The sequence below is a fragment of the Microtus pennsylvanicus genome, chromosome 22 (assembly GCF_037038515.1).
Source record: "Microtus pennsylvanicus isolate mMicPen1 chromosome 22, mMicPen1.hap1, whole genome shotgun sequence".
NCBI lineage: Eukaryota > Metazoa > Chordata > Mammalia > Rodentia > Cricetidae > Microtus > Microtus pennsylvanicus.
This window is the reverse complement of record NC_134600.1, coordinates 1,561,946-1,581,569: the sequence shown is the minus strand read 5'-3', so window position 1 is coordinate 1,581,569 and position 19,624 is coordinate 1,561,946. Positions and strand designations below refer to the sequence as shown.

General features: G+C 46.0%; 1 protein-coding gene across 1 annotated transcript in view; it reads left to right on the top strand.

The window, feature by feature from the left end:
* Nucleotides 1-19,624, top strand: part of LOC142839799 (aldehyde oxidase 4) — a 54,405-nt gene that overhangs the window by 12,275 nt on the left and 22,506 nt on the right. The window contains exons 5-18 of the mRNA XM_075956116.1: nt 2,029-2,155; nt 4,075-4,136; nt 6,213-6,296; nt 6,882-6,962; nt 8,101-8,245; nt 8,452-8,544; nt 10,319-10,470; nt 11,660-11,753; nt 13,560-13,669; nt 14,870-15,054; nt 16,667-16,829; nt 17,430-17,522; nt 18,176-18,345; nt 18,652-18,766. Of these exons, the coding sequence (XP_075812231.1) occupies nt 2,029-2,155; nt 4,075-4,136; nt 6,213-6,296; nt 6,882-6,962; nt 8,101-8,245; nt 8,452-8,544; nt 10,319-10,470; nt 11,660-11,753; nt 13,560-13,669; nt 14,870-15,054; nt 16,667-16,829; nt 17,430-17,522; nt 18,176-18,345; nt 18,652-18,766 (1,674 nt within the window). The remainder of the gene's footprint in view (nt 1-2,028; nt 2,156-4,074; nt 4,137-6,212; nt 6,297-6,881; nt 6,963-8,100; nt 8,246-8,451; nt 8,545-10,318; nt 10,471-11,659; nt 11,754-13,559; nt 13,670-14,869; nt 15,055-16,666; nt 16,830-17,429; nt 17,523-18,175; nt 18,346-18,651; nt 18,767-19,624) is intronic.

Genomic DNA, 19,624 nt, shown 5'->3' with positions numbered 1-19,624 from the left:
CTCCAAGATGATACAGGCATGGCCCACAGTCTGGTGTGTTCTCCCGGGCTCTCCAAGATGATACAGGCATGGCCCACAGTCTGGTGTGTTCTCCCGGGCTCTCCAAGATGATACAGGCATGGCCCACAGTCTGGTGTGTTCTCCCGGGCTCTCCAAGATGATACAGGCATGGCCCACAGTCTGGTGTGTTCTCCCGAGCTCTCCAAGATGATACAGGCATGGCCCACAGTCTGATGTGTTCTCCAAGCTCTCCAAGCTCGAAACCCTTTGTGTTTTTACTATCTAAAAGACCTTCTCAGCTTTGTACTTACCAGTGACTAAAAGTCCAGGGCAGTCTTACTCAAGAAGAAAATGAGGTAGAAAACCAAAGTTTATAGAAAACAGACTTCTTCATTCCTCACTGTCCCAAAGGGTGGGATGCTGATGAGAATTCAGCTGTGTGTGAGATTTTTACTTGCTACAATTAAAATCAGCAGGGTCGTTGCTCAAGTTGGGAAGGCTGTCCAAAGATGGGGCAGCATTGTTTCCTTGTGACTGAGCAGGGACTCCTGCTGGCTGAGTTTTAAAGGCAGAATGTAGAAAGAGAAGGCTCCTTCCTTGAAAGGTTGTAGCAGGAACACAGAGACGTCATTGCCACCCTCCCATCTCCCCACTCCCCCCCACACAGGGAGACCTGTCCATTCCAGCCCTGAGCTAAAGCAGCTGTGTTCTGTAGATCTTACCCTGCAATCGCTTCTCCTCACTTTTCTTTTAAAAGTGCTTCCTTTGATGTTTAGTAGATTTAACTCTCCCAGGTCTTGATGGGACATGAGTCACATCTGGTCAGTGGTGCCCCGGAGCGGGCTTGCCCTGGCTTGTGAAAGCTGATTGTTAAATTTGCAGGGTTTCCGCTGGCTGTCTTTAGATATAGCCTTAAGTCGAATTAAACTAGATGCCCTTGGCTTTTATAATTGTGCTTGCAGTGGTAGTGGAGGTATTTGTACAATAAAAATTGGAAAAGAAGAGGCTCTGTCTCGCTGGGAGAGCCACGTGTTAAACACACCAGCAGGTTCTACAGCCTAGACTATCTATCACAGCAGACACAACTGCCGTGTAGCGACAAATCCAACACAGCCATGTTGTCCCCCTCGCACTAAAATAATGTCTGTCCTTTCTGTCAAGCCACAGACAGAATATTCACTTTCTTTATAGGAGCCATGGTGTTTGGGGGGCAGAACGTTCATTTGAGAGCACTCAGATCATACTAAAGTCAGCTAGGTGAGCATGTAGCGACAGACAGGCTGAACTGAGTGACAGACCTGGCTCCATTGGCAGCTTCCTGGCTTAGAGATTTTGTACAGAGCAAATACATTGGCATTTCCCCCCACTGTTTTCTCTGCATGAGATTGAATGTGCATGATTTAAATGTGTGACTAGCCCAACAATATAAAGGAGACATCCATTTTTTAAAATGTATAGATTATAACATTTAATACACCAAAAGTCTCTAAATAAGAAAAAGCATGAAGACGTCTGTCCAGAACCTGCTCAATGATTCACACAGTCATTTATTCTGTAAATTGTAGGCCTACTGGTAAAAATGAAGGAAAATTGAATAAATCATCCAAAGGATAGAGGATAGAGTAAGTGAGCTACTGGGGGAAAAAAAAGAAAGCAGACATGAGAATCACTCCGTTACTAGACTTTTTTTTAAAAAAACAAAAGTACATGTATCTGACTTCAAGAAATACATGTATCTGACTAAGAAATACACATATCTGACCAAGAAATACATGTATCTACCAAGAAACACATGTATCTGACTTCAAGAAATACACGTATCTGACTTCAAGAAATACATGTATCTACCAAGAAATACATGTATCTGACTTCAAGAAATACATGTATCTGACTTCAAGAAATTGATCGTCTTCCTCCAGAGGCAAACGTTTCTCCTGAAGTTGTTTTCAGAAAGTTTAGACACTGTGCTGCTGGCTAGCTTGCAAGGCCAAAGGTCTAATGCGCTAATGGCATACGTCTGTCCCTCAGGAACGGCTTGCCAAGTGTCATGGCACACAGTGTGGATTCTGCAGCCCTGGCATGGTGATGTCCATCTACACACTGCTCAGGAACCACCCAGAACCGACGCCTGATCAGATCACCGAGGCACTTGGAGGTGAGGCTTTGTTTGGCAAGAATTGCTTAGGGAACTAAAGATAGATGGCCCAGCTCCTTGGATAGATGCTGAGGCAGACGGACACCATCTTGGTTCTGCAGCCCTGAGGCTGGTAGCCTAGGCAATACTGGCTTCATTACAAGACCTTTTCTTTTATTGATGCTTTAGTGGTATTTTTTTTCAAGGGAGGGGGTGAGACAAGGTTTCTCTATAGCTTTGGAGCCAGTCCTGGAACTAGCTCTTGTAGACCAGGCTGACCTCGAACTCACAGAGATCACCTGCCTCTGCCTCCTGAGTGCTGGGATTAAAGGCATACAACACCACTGCCTGGCTTTGTTGCTTGTGTTTTAACTAGTCAAAATAACTCGCTAACATTACTTACTAAAATCAATCCTACAAAGAAAAGAGGAAAGAGATTTTCAGGTACTGTACATCTTTATGTGCGGGCTGGTTGTGGGGTGGCTCAGAAACAATGAGTTATCAAAAGCAAGCAGCGAGCAATTCAATTCCTAAGATATAGTGATAAATCTAAGTATAAAAATTCTGACTTTGTATCTAAAAAGACACATTAACAAACATAGTTTCTATTGCAAACCTTCCTAGTTTCAGGATATGAGATCTCAGGTATTATTAAAAGTATTGATCCAGCTCATTGATCTGAAAGGCCGTTCCTTATCCCTTTCCACAAATGACACCGGCAGAAACTCCATCATGAGGAGAAGATGCGGAAAAAAAACTAGCTCAAAGTTCAACTTCAATGTTTTTGGAATTGGCACACAGGTGTTCCTTAGTATTTTCTCTCAAGAGCTTCTTCATTCAAAATTTTCAGTTTCTGGTTAACTGCTGTGTCCAATGGTTTTGGTTGTTATTTTAACCAAGCCTGAATGGAGTGAGCAATCAGTCGTCTTTTCATTACTCAGTGAAGCACTGAGCACCCAGTGGAGTTACTAAGAGCTCTGAGGGTCAAAGAAATTGCAAGAATTTCCCTGTGTTATTAAGACCTCTTCACAGTTACTGTTCAAACTGGTTGTAAAATTTGCATAAAACATTTTCAAACTTTTGAGACAGGATCTCATTATGTAGTCCCTGGCTGTCCTGAAACTCACTCTGTAGACCAGGCTGGCATCTGCCTGCTGAGCTCTGGGATCAAAGGCGTGGGCCATCACACCTGGATTCAGACACTGTTTTAAGGGTGGCAGCTTTCCTCCTGCTTCTAACCGTGTTTTGGAAATGCTGACTGACTGAAAATAGCTACCTATTGAATATGCACTGTGCTTTCACGGTGGGTTCAAGAAACTCCAAGGTAGTCTTGCCTCTCCAATATGACCCAACAAGTAAACCAAGGTGAACTCACAAGTGACCCAACATGCCCATTGTTGGATTCAGACAATCAGTGGAATAGGCCTGCCTAAAGGATTCCCCCAAGAACAGAGCCAGAGACCCCCCAAGAACAATCCCTGTGTTAGGCAGTTTTCCATGAGATAATTAACTTATGAAGAGAACGGATTGGCCTTGACACACAGTTCGGAGGCTCCAGCTCGTGATCTCCTGACTCTATTGCGTAGCATCTGTAGTGAGGCTGATCATCATGATGGAGCCAGCTGGCAGAGAAAACTGGTCCTCCCACGGCTGTGAGGAAGTCATGACAACAATGGGTATTCTGTTTAGGGGACAGGCATGAAATAAGGCAGGAAGAGACGGTGGGGAAATGTGAAGGTTTCTCTAGTGTCTCCAAATACACTGTAATCACCTGACCTGTTGTTGTTCACGAACATCTCCAAGGGAAACGTTTATTCGAAGAGTTTTGCTGGGTTTCAGAGCAAGGATAAATTTGCCTATTTTGCCGAAAACACTAAACATAAATGTGCAGTCTGTTTCTGTCTGAGACCTAAAGACCTGACTCGTTCCTTGCTTACCAGGTAATCTGTGCCGATGTACCGGATACCGACCAATTGTAGAAAGTGTGAAAACCTTCTCACCGGTAAGTTAAAATGCTGTAGGTTAATATTCTGCTGACTTAATGTGTGAATAGATTTTTACATAAATCAGCCTATTTTATCCACTCTCTCCAGAAGAACTCCACACTGCCCATTCTAACCCCTGGGGGTTGCTAGACGCCTACTGATTGTATTTTTTTGTTGGTATTTATTCATCCACAATTTTATACCTGTATGTAACGTACTTTGGTCGTGATGCCCTCCATTACCCTCTCTTACCCCACCCCAGTCCTGCCAAACACCTTCATCTTCCCAACATGTCCCCCTTCATGTCTTTTTTCTGGGTCCCCCACCCTAGACCTGCATTTTAACTGGGGTTGCTTACGAGACCACGGATGAAGGGGTCTTTTATTTGAGCAAGGGTGCCATGTGGTGGCTGTGCTGCTGAGGAGCCAGGCTCCCTTCTCCCAGCAGACACAATAGCTTGCAGTTCCTCAGGAAGGGATGATATATCGTGAGTCCCCACCTCATCCACAGTGCTGTGCTGGTGGACTCTGTTCTGTGCAGGTACCCACACTGAGTTCATGAGTGTAAGACACTGCTATATTTTTTATGAGTAAGCCCTTAGCATCCAGGTTCAATCACCAGAGCAAGAAAGAAAGGGCCAGGGCGAGAAAAGACAGACAGGTATTTATTAAATGCTTATATATCCAGCAGGCATGCATACGGAAGGAACACAGGCTGAAGTGAGTTGAGGGGTAGGAAAAGGCAGAGAACTTATCGGAGAAAGGAAGCACTGGACTAAATGAGTTGTTTCAAAAAGAGCAGTAGAAAAATTACAAGGAAGAGAATTGCTTGAAACAGAAAAAGATGCCCAGTGTCCAAGGCTCAGAGTAAAAATGGAAGGAAGAAAGCAGTTGGTATGCCGGGAGTGCTAAAAACTAAAAGAAAGGATGTTGTTCAGGGCTAAAGAGTTTAGACTGCGAGCTGTTAGCCAACACAGAGACATTGCTCCCAGGCCAGGAGTAATACCGTGAGCACAGAACTTCACGGGAAGAGAAGTCCCTGCCTGTGGGAAGGACAAGCCTGGGAGGCACAGCGTGGGGATTGAGAGCATGAGCTACTGTAGTATCCTGCAAAGAAGGGAATGTTGGCCATGGTCAGCGGGCCACCATGGGGGCAGAAAGACAGCTTCCAGGAAGGAATTTGCCAGTCATAATCAGATCAAACCACCAGGCACCAAAAAACAGCAGTGAGCCAAAAACCTGAATCACTGTGAAAGCTAAGAACAGAGGACAGAGAAATCTGGAAAATACGATTAGTGCATATGGGGGCAGACAGTCTTGAAATACATGGTATTCAGGATCCACTTTTGCCTCCCCAAGACTTCACTGTCGCTGTAAAGATAAAAGCCATCTGCGTGGGCTAACCACCACACTAGACCTAGCCTGCATGTTCTCACGTCCGGTGGGAAGCCTCAGTGACTGATCCCATGGACTCCAATCCCATGTGTGTCCCCCGCCCATCCCAGAGTGACAGTTTGCGGCCCCCGCTGGGAGCACAGTTGCACACTCTTTATTTTTCTCTAATTGTCCAGAAGCCAAATAGCCTGCTACCTAACCTCCCAAAATCACAGAGAGGTTTGAGCATGTTTGCTATTCCTTGTGGTATGAAGCACCTAACCAAGCTCTTACAACCAGCTTACCCCACTGGGTTACATACATCCCAGCCCCTCTGCTTTTTGTTTTTGCTTATGTATTTTTGATTTGTTTGAATTTTTTTCTTGTTGTTCTTGAGACAAGGTTTCCTGTAGCCCAGGCTTGCCTCTAACTTTCTACATATCTAACATACTCCCAGTTCTCCAACCTCTACTTCCCAAGCACTGGAACCGCAGGCATGCACCTGCTGTTTCCAGGCCTTGCTACCTATGTTAACTGGAAGCTGGGGAATCAGTCTAACTAGATGAGACAGCAATAATGCTGCCAGACCTCCTTCCTCTTGGCCAAAAGCAGAAGTGAGAAATCCACAGACCAGTCAGGTAGGGTTACCGACATGGGGGTCTCAGGCATCACATTCGAAGGGCTGACCGCAAAGTTGCCTTAAATTGCAATACTCCCTAGGGATCAACTGTTTGCCAGATGAAAGGATCTGGACAGTGCTGCATGGATCCAGACGAGGGGTCTTTTGTGAGTAAAGAGGAAAAAGTAAGTGTCTGTTTTTCCTATACCTTCAGGGATTGACTCAGAAAATGTCCACAAAAACCCAAATGTATCTAGATACATTTCTTTTCGGTCATTATCATTACAAGGCAGAAATATTTGAGAGTGCAGTGGAGGGGAAGGCTTGGCGGCAGGAACATAGGACATCTGGTCACACTGCATCCGGAGAGAGAGATGCATGCCGGTGTTCAGCTCCCTTCCTCCATGGGATGGCGTCACACACATTATCCCAGTCCAGACTCTCCCTCACAGACGTGGCTGGAGGATTCTAGCGCCTGTTGAGTTGATAATCAAATATTAGCCAGATCAGGCAGCTTTGTGCTCGTAGAAATACAGTAATACAGGAGGAATGCTCGCCTCTGACAGTTGAGAAATCCAGAGTCTCATCCACAGGCTTAGGCACCGCCCCTCAGTCCTGGGAGTGACAGGAGAATTCTTCTTGAGGGAGCCCTGTGACTCCAGCATCCTGCTTCATATAGGGTTATCAGGGGGAGTGCCACGCTCAAATACGGCTGTGTGTCTCTCAGTAGCTCTGACGTTCCATCTTACATTGTGTTCCATGGTGTCCAGATGTGTACCAAACTGTACGACAAAGATGAGTTCCAGCCCTTGGACCCATCGCAGGAACCGATATTTCCTCCCGAGCTGATCGTAAGTTGCTATGCTTTCCCCGTCTCACAATACGGCGTGGCACGGGCCTCTTTGTATCACACTATAGAACCTCTCTAGTTACTAAGAGACGGGTGTGTGCCCACCACAATGGAGTCATTTTCAGGGACTCGTTCAGCTCTTTCAGTAGGCGATCAAACCGGAGCACATGAAAGAGGGGTGCTGCCAGGACTCAGAGTCCCGTTGACTGAATCCCTTCAGCTGGAGATCCTGAGGTCAGAGCATAGAGGAGTCAGTGAAGGTCATTCAGGTCCTGACGGTGTCTTAAGGCCAATTTGGAAAACAGAAAAATGAGAATAAAATGATGCTTGGGACAATGGAATTGACTGTTCTATCAGCCAGCCACTGGTTCAACCTAGTAAAGGAAAGGCAAAAAAATAAAATAACAAGTCACATTGTGGTAGGTCTGGACTCCTGTTACTGCCATGGAGAAGCCATGACAGGAGACAGAGAATTACCATGACCTCTCAGAACCCAATGCCATGTGCCCCTCAGAGCGTGAGAACTTAGACACCTTGGCTATGAGTCAGGTTTTTAGTTTATTTTTTTATGGATCATGGAACGGTTGGCTTTAATTGTCAGCTTGAAATGACCTAGCATCACTTGGGAAGAGTTTCTGTGAAGAGGTTGTCTACACGGGATTGGCATGTGGGCGTGTCCAAGGGTTGGCCTGTGGGCGTGTCCTAGGGCGAATTTGCTGAAGACCCCGGAGGCAAGGGCAAGGATATGCATTTACCTACAGTTTTCCCCAGAATCAAGGAGGAAATATTCTCAGCTTCTCTCCACCTCACCTCACGTAGATTTAGCAGTGAGGCAAGTTAGCAGAGCCGTGCGGTAAATCCCCTGAGAAGCCAGTTCTTCCTCAGGGGCTGTTTCGGGTGGAGATCCTAATTCTTCATTGGCAGGCCAGAACTGGAATGGACCAAGGCACTTGCGCTATCTCATGTGCCTTTTCAGACAGTCACTTCATGAGTATAAACACTGCCCTTCGGTGCCTCACAGGATATGCTCTCCTCGATTTGGTAGTTTCAGCCCACCCTTCCCTAATCCCCAAGAAGGCTAGAATGACCTGTGGGCCATTTGGATCCCCGGATAGCACAGTGGCTTTTCTTCTCTGCAGAGAATGGCCGAAGACCCAGACAAGCGGAGGCTGACGTTCAGAGGGCCAAGGACCACCTGGTTCATGCCTGTGACCTTGGAGGACCTTCTGGAACTCAAAGCTAGCTACCCGAAAGCCCCACTTGTCATGGGAAATACCGCAGTGGGTACGTGTTATTCCTACGTTTTCGTTCAGATCAGGTAACCAAAGCCCCTCCTCAGACTCTCCATAAGCACGGCTCATGGGACTCAGGGTCCTTTAAGGTTTTTTTTTTTTCCTTTTGCAAATAAATTCTATACATGATAGTTTTTACTCTGTTGTACCAGTAACCCACTGATCACTTTCTAATTGCTTCCTGTTTCTCTCCTTAAGGACCCAGTATTAAATTTAAAGGTGAATTTCATCCAGTTTTTATATCCCCACTTCGGTTTCCAGAACTGCACTTGGTAAAGAACACAGAAAATGGTAAGTGGTTTGGTTTTCAAATGGGGCATCAGCCTTGGCTCATTGGGACGCCAGTGACAACAGCGGCACCTCACAGAAGCCCTGGCTTCGCTTCTTCATCCAGAGCAGCTGGGTGTGTGCTATGTGTTCACCATAAGTGTCCTCAGGACATCTCACTCACTGGGTCACCGAGAGTCACGTTGTCATTGAAGCCGTGACAGCAAGAAGGTTCCAAAGAGCTCAAAGAGTTTAGCCAAGCACAGAAAGATCGGTCCAATAAACCCTTAAGACATTTTCTCTTTTGAGGCTCATCGCACACACATGCGTACTTATGCACGTGCACACACACACATGAACACACCACAGTCTTGACCACGAGATTTAAAATGCTCATTCTGTTCACATGTCGCCAGGTACATTCACATGTCACCAGGTACATTCACATGTCGCCAGGTACATTCACATGTCACCAAGTACATTCACGTGACCTCTCTTTGCTCGTTAGGACAGCCCTAGGAGACAGACCTATCCCATACCTTGGAATCTCCAGAACCCTATGGAAGATTCAGAATCAAATGATCTAAATGATATCCCCGGCCTCCCAAGTCAGGTCCAGATCCCGTCCGTCTTCTTTTTGCTGAGAATGCCCAAACAAGGCTCCCTGATACACCAGGACACATGCAATGCAATTGAATAGATAACAGCTAAAAAATACTAAGCTTAAATTGTTAAAAAAAAAAAAAATACGAGCGTGGTGAAGAAACCAACTGGGTAATTTCTTGCTATCCCTCTGACGTGTCTGTCTTACGTCAGGTGGCTTGTCACTATTTTTTCTTAACTATTAGAATATATCAGCGGGTGAAGGAAGGTCATTGGCGAGGGTATAGAGATGGACAACAGAGCTCACAGAGCTACATTTGTTGCTCCAACTAGTGTTCATTGCTCCTAGGAGCAGGAAACTGCTTCCCTCATGGGCTCTCCATAAAACTTTAATGCCATAGATAAAAAGAATTGCTTTTTTTTTTAATGTGCAGTAGGTTAATTGGTGCCGGGCACATACTGAGAATTTTTTAGTCCCTCTTTGTGGACTGTATTAGACCTGGTAGACTACACTACTGAAACCACGCCCTGTTAGCACGTTTGCAAATCCTGTGATGAGTAACTCATGAGAACAAGTGCAGGTGGGGGGGGGGACAGGGGGGCAGCTGGCTACAATGTTTCCACACTGAGGAAGCAGAATATCAAACTCATGAGAACAAGCCGCTGCTTGGGGGAGCGGCTGGCTACAATGTTTCCACAGTGAGGAAGCATAGTGTCAAACTCATGAGAACAAGGGGGGGGGGCTGGCTGGTTACAATGTTTCCACAGTGAGAAAGCATAGAGTATCAAACTCATGAGAACAAGCGCTGGGGGTGGCTGGCTACAATGCTTCCCCAGTGAGGAAGCAGAGAGTATCAAATGCTCAGTTCTCTTTCTTTATGGTTTAGTGTTCTTTCTCCATCCCAGACCCCAAATTATAAGACAGTGCTGTCCACCCTGAGGGAAGTCTCCTGTTAGTTAATCTTCTCTCAAAATGCCCTCAGATACGCGTAGTGTGAGCTTTACAATTTTGTAGGTTCTCCTCCATCCGATCAAGTAGACTTGAATGCTGGCCATCACAATAAAGCAAATCACTAGAAGTATCCCTAATTTTCATCAGTTGTTGCCATCCCAACTAAATGCACAAAGAGCGGATCTATTTAGAAGCAGGCATGCACGCTCACTGTAATCTGATGTTCTAATCTTTTGTGTTCAGGGGCAACAATAGGGGCTGGACAGAGCCTGGCACAGTTGAAAGATGCCTTGGATTTCCTGGTTTCGGAGCAACCAAAGGAGAAGACCAAGACCTTCCATGCCCTCCTGAAGCATCTGAGGACGCTTGCAGGGCCCCAGATTAGGAATATGGCTGTACGCTATCTATTGTTCTATAAACTAAGCCACAGTGTATATGTGTGTGTGCATGCATATGTGTGTGCATATGTGTGTGTATGTGTGTGCATATGTGTTTGTGTGTGTGTCCCAAATGACAGATATCACAAGTGTATGTGTTGGGGGAGGTGTGTGTATGTGTCTAAAGTGATCACTAATCATGATAATCATGCCATCAAAAGAGGCACAAATTCTTGTTCCAGTTATCCTAGGGAAGCCTCTTGAAGTCCTTAAACAGAAGTCACTTGAGTTCGGAAGCTAAAGTTAGGCGGTGGTGGCACACGACTTTAATTCCAGCACTCATGAGGTAGAGGCAGGTGGATCTCTGAATTTGAGGCCAGCCTGGTCTACAGAGTGAGTTCTTACATCTGTATTTTATGCCCATTTTGTGAAGGACCTTGCTCCTCTCGATGAACTTGTTCCCTTAAGTCCCCTAAAGGCCCCTGTTCAAGTCTGTCCCAAGCAGACTCTGATGAAGGGTTAAGGCTACAGAGAAGCATTGGGTTTCTCTGCAGCTTGGCAGCCATCCTAAATGTAAATGCACCATACTCCAGGTCTGTTTATGGGGCTGCAGGCTCTCCACTCTCCCTTATAGGACTTCGTGTGTGTGTGTGTGTGTGTGTGTGTGTGTGTGTGTGTGTGTGTTATACCATCACTTTCCCCCTAACCTTTTCCCTAGTCTCCATTTACTCCTCTTACTTAGTTTTATGAATGAAGCTGACATCACTCCCTAGGTCTCCATTCCTTTCTCTAACTTGGTTTTATGAATGAGGCTGACATCACCCCCTAGGTCTCCACTCACTTCTCTTACTCGGTTTTATGAATGAGACTGACATCATTCTCTAGGTCTCCATTCACCCCTCTTACTTGTCTCATGAATGAGCATGTATATCAAGGAAGGCTTCTGAGCAGACGCAAATGTGTGTTAGGACTGCTTTTCTCCTCACCTGCGCAGGTGCTTTTGTGGCTGTGTCATTCGGGTGGGTCAGAAGTGAGAGATAAGCATGGCATGGTGTCTGATGATTTAGCAGCTTCCAAATACCCCAGATCTTTCTGCAGAGCAAAAGGGAAAATTTAAAATGTATGCAGTAGCTCTATGTACATGATCATGATTCTTTACTTGTCTGACAACAGAGTGAAGCTTTTTCTGATGTCCTCTTTTTATTAGTCTTTAGGAGGGCACATGGTGAGCCGGCCCAATTTCTCTGACCTCAACCCCATTCTAGCAGCAGGAAATGCTACCATCAATGTGATGTCTAAAGGTAAGAGGCCAAGCTTTGGGTGTTTGATTTTATACTTACGAATATTGCAGAGATCTAGTCGTATATTATGAAATAGGAACTCAAACCTGGCGGTGGTGGCGCATGCCTTTAATCCCAGCACTTGGGAGGCAGAGGCAGGCGGATCTTTGTGAGTTCGAGGCCAGCCTGGGCTACAAGAGATAGTTCCAGGACAGGAACCAAAAGACTACAGAGAAACCAGGTCTCAAAAAAACAGGGGAAAAAAAAGAAAAGAAAGAAAGAGAGAGAAGAGAAAGAGAGAGAGAGGGAGGGAGGGAGGGAGGAAGGAAGGAAGGAAGGAAGGAAGGAAGGAAGGAAGGAAAGAAGGAAGGAAGGAAGGAGAAACTTGAGACTATCTTACTTGGCCCCTGAGCCTCAAACATTTCCCTCAAACCTGAAGCTGTGGTTTCCTTGCTACCCTTCCAATTGCTCTCTATAGACTGGATTAATGTCTCTTATATTTTTCTTAAATATTTGATCTATAAGCAATCAAAATTATAGCATCAAAGAAGTTTAAAAAAAGAATCAGGGCTTATGTCATAAGTAGCTCAGTGGATTAAATACTTGCTGCCAAACCTGGCAACCTGAGTTTGATCCCCAGGACCCACGTGGTCAAAGGAGAGAACCAGAGTCCTGTAGGTTGTCCTCTGACCTCCACACGATCACTGTAGCACATGTACATACAATTAATAAATCAACAAATGCAAAAGACAGAGTAAAGATTAAGAGGCTTCTCGGCAGCATTAAGGTTTATGACACATTTCTTTCCCTGGTTTTGAAAAGAAGGCAGTTTTTATATACTACTCATTACTCCTTTTTATTCAAATATAAGCTTTGGGAAAGAAAAATAATCTAAATTTAGGGGAATAAAGGCAAGTTGTTGCTATTCACAGTGCTACTAATGTAAACTTTCTTCCCTTAATTTAAAGCAGTGATTCCAATGATTTTTAACTATCTAGGAAAAAGGGCATGTGCTTATCATTTTAACCAAAGAAAAGGAGATGGGGCTGGACAGGAAGCTTCTTAGCAAAGTGCTTGCTGTATAAGCAGCATGAGTTTAATCCCCAGAACCCACCGGGGCGGGGGAGGCCAAGCATGGTGGAGCTCTTATAATCCCAGAAGCTGGAGAGGGACAGCAAGCAGATCCCTGGGCAGTCAGTCTCCCTAACTGTCACGTTCAAGGCCAAGTGGCAGACCCTAACTCAAAAGAAGCCAAGGTAGAGAGAACTCGGGGAACAGCATCCATGGTTGATGTAACAAGGCTGTTAAACGCATGTACAAAATATGTACACAGACATGTGTATCAACACCCATGTGTGCACATACACACTCACAAACACATGCACACACACACATACACACATGCACGCACACACATTCACAAACACATGCACACACACACGCATGCACACATGCACATGTGCACACACATACACTCCACTATGCCACTTTGGGAAAGTAGTTTAACTTCCCTGGGTCTCCCCTTTCTCATTTGTGAAATGTTATACATTGTTAAAGATCTTTGAGCCCAGTGGCCTGCAATGGGCTAAGAAACTTTCAGCTCACCTGGTTTAACCGTGTCATTCTGAAGCCTGGACCCCCCCACACACACACACACACACAAGTTCACATGACTTGCCTCGGGCAGCCCAGGCTCGGGGCAGAACTCAGTTCTCCAGACTCCGGCTCCTAGTCCACACCAGTTCATCACACCAGACATTCCAGATACTCATGGTGTAGTCTCCTGTTTGTAAATGTGTCTTCATCCAGATCCTTTTTCTGTAACAGAAGGAGAACAGCAGATTCCTTTCGATGGCACTTTCCTTGAGGGGTCCCCCGAGACTATCCTGAAGCCAGAATGGGTGGTGGTGTCTGTCTCCATCCCATACACTACCCAGGTGAGCTTCCTGTACTTGCAGCCTGCCTACACATGTCCCCTTGCCCTGTGCTTCCAAACGGACGGGCCTCTCTATTGCATATGATTGCTTCTGAGAGAGTCTGGGGCCACCCACAGTGAGGGATCGAGTCCCAAATGACCATCACAGTTGCTTCTATGGAAGGGCCACCTGTGACTTTTCAGGGGGTTCCTAAAGGGACGCTGACCTTCCAAATGCAGAAACTTCTGTGTGGGTGGAAACTGTGGTTATAGATGAAAACGCATCTTAGCTGGGAGTCTGTAAAATTACAGCCCCTATCAGCTATAGAAGTCTCTAGTGAACTGAAACTTTATCATAGCTATTTGTCAATTACCTATAGTTATCAACTGGGCGATTTAAATGAAACCATTTATGTACTAAGTTCTTGCTACTTCTACAACACAGTACTGAGCCCTGAAGAAGTCTAAAAGGTCTAGCGTTCCCTAAGTCTAGTGGGAAAATTTGAAATAGAAAACAAAACTTAAAATTGCCAAGGATGGGAAATGAGTGGATAAAGAACTGAAGGAGTTCTGGGCTGGAAGTCAGCGTAATGGATCCTGTGGGGGGCGGGGCACTACGTAACAACGACAGCGATGACGGATGGACAGACAGACGGGCACATGGCACAACACAGCAGCCAGGATCCAACACAGCCTGTAATAGGCTCTGGATCTGTGGGGAGGTGGGCACACTTCCAGGCAAGAGGACGAAGAAAGGGATGAACAGACCAAACCAGTCACAGCATCAGAGGACCAAGACTGAGAGCGTAGCATGGAGCCGATGAGGAGCAGCAGGAAGTCTGAGGCCGTGTTAGCAGGTGACCACCAGGAGCAGCAGGAAGTCTGAGACCATGTTAGCAGATGACCACCAGGAGCAGCAGGAAGTCTGAGGCCGTGTTAGCAGATGACCACCAGGAGCAGCAGGAAGTCTGAGGCCGTGTTAGCAGGTGACCACCTTTGAACGCTTGAGGCACGGTGACGTTTATACGACAGAGGCAATGTAACACGAAGACAGCAGAGTCTCCACCAAAGGGGGAAAACTGAAGAAAACTTTGATGTTAACCTCTGGTCCCCACCTCCACACACTTGTGCACATTCCCACAAACACCTACGCACGCACACACGATCAGAGTAGTTGCCGGGTGGTATGCACTAACCATCCTGAGTGTTCTTCTGTCTCTAGTGGCACTTTGTGGCAGGCCTCCGGCTGGCCCAACGTCAGGAAAACGCCGTCGCCATTGTCAACGCTGGCATGAGCGTGGAGTTTGAAGAAGGCACAAACACCATCAAGGATCTCCAGATGTTCTTCGGAAGTGTGGCCCCCACGGTGGTCTCTGCGAGCCAAACCTGCAAGCAGCTCATTGGGAGGTAAGCAACAGCCCACCTTGGCTGCCACGCACAGACCTTTCTGTTTGAAGAATTTTCATTAAGATTATACTGTGGAAATCTTTCTGAGACTTTATAAACATATATATTTTTATATAAATACATCATTTATAAATTGTTTTGATATTTTATAAATATACTTTACAAAAACATTTTCTATTTTATACAAACAATATTTTATATAAATATTCTTCTATTATTGCATGTTTCTGTACAATTATTGCAGAAATTGCTTAGCTTGAGTAGATATGATTTTTAAGTAATTAACCTGTAAAATAAACAAATATCCCCAATACTGAATCCTGAAGATAAAAAGTGTGTTTAAGCCACATCAAGAAGATGGAATCTTTGAAAGGTCAAAGAGCCCTGTTCCTGTCACTCTCCTGCTGGCTAGCAACAAGGAAGATTTTTTTGGTTTGGGTTTTGCTTTTAATTTTTTCCAAATAGTGCTTTTGCAATAGTTTTTATTTGCCCATTTATGCTCATTCCCAGTGAGTGGGATTTAGTGTGGTTTTCCTCGGATACTGAACGAAACCCTCACTTCCAAGATAACCTTAGAAACTTTCCACTTGTGACTTGTTCAGTCCTAATCTGTTGTTCGCTGGGCTTGTGTGCCAGGCTCCAGATTTCAGAAACCTTGGTTTTTTACAGGGTCAATTTTTTTTAACCTAAATAAATCCATCCTATTGGCTTGTGCAACTTTAAAAAAAAAAGACAGAGGAAGACACAGAAAGAAACACTTGGCAACTTTTAGATCAGATGCTGAAGAAACTAAGGGATCTGGTGTGGTGGAGCGTTTGGGGAGGGGGCAGGAGAATAGCACTCTGGGGGCCAGTCTGGGCTAGGAAAGATCCTGCCTCAAAAGAGGGGGGGAGGGAAGAAGGGAGGGAGGAAGGGAGGGGAAAGGAAAGAAGAAAGAAAGGGAGGAAGGAAGGAAAGAAAAGACGAGACAAGAAAAGAAAGCTAATGGCTGTCTTAAGGGCAGTTTGTTTGGACTTAGAAGATAACTAGAGTCACACCCCATTTTTCTTGCCCCAGTGGTCTGGTGTCTGCCTGCTTGCCCGCTTGCTGTAACATACTTTAAGAAAACACCGGAGACCGAGTAATGTATAAAGGGAAGAATTTCATTTTGGCCTGTGGCTCTAGACCAGTGGCTCTCAACCTTCCTAATGCTGTGACCCTTTAATACAGTTCCTCCTGTTTGGATGACCCCCAACCATAACATTTTGTTGCTACTTCATAACTGTAATTTGGCTACTGTTATGAATTGTAATGTAAATATCAGCGTTTTCCAATGGTCTCAGGTGTGTGCATTGGGGTTGTGACTCATAGGTTGAGAGCCACTGGTCTGGCGGCTGATGCCCAGGGTCACAGCACTGGTGAGGTGCTCTTGGTGGGTCAGTTCACGGTAGAACCTGGAAAGGCATTTGCAGAAGGCAGAGGACACGGGTCTTCAAGAGATAGTTCCAGGACAGGCTCCAAAGCTACAGAAGACAGGGAACAAACAGCTTTGCTCTGTGAGGGGCTCCGCTCACCGTAACTGGTCCAGCCCTGGTGGCGTCATCTTTGACACGTTCATCTCCTGTCCTGCCAGGCAATGGGACGACCAGATGCTGAGTGACGCGTGCCGGTGGGTTCTGGAGGAGATCCGCATCCCAGCAGCAGCCCAGGGCGGCATGGTGGAATACCGACGGACCCTCATCGTCAGCTTGCTCTTCAAATTCTACCTCAAAGTGCGCCGGTGGCTGAACAAAATGGTAAATGGCTTGCTTCTCTGGGCCCCGGGTCACCTGGGTCTGTTCACAGGGAACAAGCCCTGCTCGGACTAGACCATAACGGGGGGCTGCGGTGAGGTCCTGCGGCTCCTGCTCCCTTCAGTCTGGGTCTCAGAAGGGAGCAGCCACACCGCTCCCTCTGAGGGATAAATGCTAACGCGCCATATGAGGTTGACCAACCATAAGGAAACGTCATCGGTAGGCAAAGTGCATCTTACCCTCTTTAAAAAAGATTTTCTTACTGAAGTAAGAAAAAGGATATTTTAATACTTGGAACTAGAACCAAAATGGGAGAATTACGTGCGATCCTGCCGCCCATATTCAACCTCTGCAAATATTTTAGTGTGTGTGTGTGTGTGTGTGTGTGTGTGTGTGTGTGTGTGTGTCAAAGAGAGAGAGAGAGAAGTCAGTCCTCTCATTCCGCCTTGTAGGTTCCAGGGATCAAACTCCGATCGTCAGGTTTAATGGCAAATGCCTTTACCTGCCGAAACCATCTCATGAGCCTGGGTCACTCTGTCTCTTACTTGTTTCTCAAGGCGGCAGCTCAAGATTGTAAAACTGAATGCGGAGTAACTTTTTCAGGATCCCCAGAAGTTTCCTGACATACCAGAAAAGTTCGTGAGTGCTCTGGACGACTTCCCCATAGAAACTCCCCAAGGAATTCAGATGTTCCAGGTGGGTAGGGCTTCTTTTTATTTTTTAATCAATGCATGCAGATAAGGCCTCTCTTTTCAATAACTTTATTATGAGTAAATAAATAGTCTTATTAAAAAAAAGCCAGCCAATGTCATGTATGGTCAGGCGTATACAGTTTGCACGTTTTGCTGGAGGAATTAGAGTCTGAATCTTGCTTCTCTACTTTTCTCAGACTTGTTACCTAAAATTTCCCTTTACCCTGTGGATCTCTGACCTCCCTTTAAATTCTTGCTCAGCATTAAACATGTTCCCAAGCCCTTCCCTGCTTTGCTACAGTCCCCCCCGAATCTCCCAGGACCTTGGCTATTTTCATTACGCTTTTTTTAGTTGTGTAAGTTATGCTTCGTTGCAAGCTGAAGTAGAACATACTATTTTGATATGTAGTTGTGTGTGTGTTCTAATTCCTTAGTTAGGGCTGAAGAATTCTAGAGGGCACAAACGCTGTCTTCTTTGCAGAAGGGTATTGCAACCAGAATAGATCCCTTACCGTATACTCGAGAGCTATTTACTGATCTCCATTTACAGACTTGATTATCTTGTTGCCTCTAGTTATTCTTGACTGTAAGCAAGCCAAACACAGCAGGCCCGACCGTCAGGTCTGAGGTCAAATATCTTGCCTTCTTTCCTAACAGTGTGTGGATCCCAACCAACCCCAGCAAGACCCGGTGGGGCACCCTGTCATGCACCAGTCGGCCATTAAACACGCCACAGGAGAAGCTATCTTTATCGATGACATGCCTCCCCTTGACCAAGAACTCTTCCTTGCTGTCGTCACCAGTACCAGGGCCCACGCAAAGATCACGTAAGGAACGGCGCAGTGATGCCATCTGCTACTGAAATGCGTTCACTATTTCACACCCAAATTGAGAGCTCATTTCACAATTGACGTCAATTTGGGATAACCATCTCTTCTGGGTGAGAAGCGGCCGTTTTTAAAGCGTAGTTACAAATGATCTATGGCCCTGAAGCTAGAACACCTGCCAATGTTTTTCAGCTGAGACTGTTACGCTGTGATTTAGTTCTGGCGCTCATCACAGAGTTCCCTGTCTGACCTGGACTGGGATCTTTCTTCTGCAACCTTGTTATCCTCCTGTGTTCTTCCTCCCAGATCACTGGATGCGTCCGAAGCCCTGGCATGTCCGGGTGTGGTTGACGTGATTACAGCTGAAGACGTTCCAGGAGAAAATAACCACAGTGGAGAAATTTTCTATGCACAGGATGAGGTGCGTGATCTGTGTGTGGTCTGTGACCTCATACTCTGCTCCAATGTCAAAATCAATGGTTGTGGTTCCAACATCTAGAGCTTCATTCTCTAGAAGCCCGGGGTGGTCTCGGTCACTCTCCCCCTCCCTCTGAGCTCTTGACTCGCCTGGAGACTCTGACAAAAAGCCTGAAGTCCTCTCAAGGAAGGCTTCTAACCGTTGGGAAAGTCACCTAAGCAACAGAAAGGATAAGGCACCGAGAGGAAGAAGAATTACAGGGTGACTGGGTCGCTCTGTGGGAACAAGGAGGAAGGTGGGCAGAGAAAACAGAGGGCAGATCAATAAACTCCAGTAGCTACGTTCTGGGCACGAGCAGCTTTGATCAGTTCCACTCAAGCCAACGTTTGATTTTCATGAGCAGAAACCGTCTTCCTAAGCCTGGTGCAGTGGCACATACCTTTCATCCCAGCACTAGGGAGGCAGAGGCAGGCAGATCTGAATTCGAGGTCAGCCTGGTCTACAGAGGGAGCTCCAGGACAGTCAGGGCTACACAGAAAAACCTTGTCAAATGAGAACAAAAACAAAGAAAAGAAAATGATCTCCCTTTTGGTCACCAAAACATCAGTAGGCAGTATAAGAATGTGGACCGCTAATTCCTTTTGGAAAAACTACGCTTTGCTTTTGGCTTTGTTTTGAGACGGGATGTCACGTATCCCAGGCTGGCCTTGAACTCACTATGGAGCCGGGTGCTCCATACACCTCTGTGGCACTGAAGATCTGACCCAGGGTTTCATGTATGCGTTTTCATGTATGCTAGGCAAGCACTGTCCCAGCTGAGCCACATCTCCAGCCCCTGAGCCTGCTTTAACAATGCGTGGC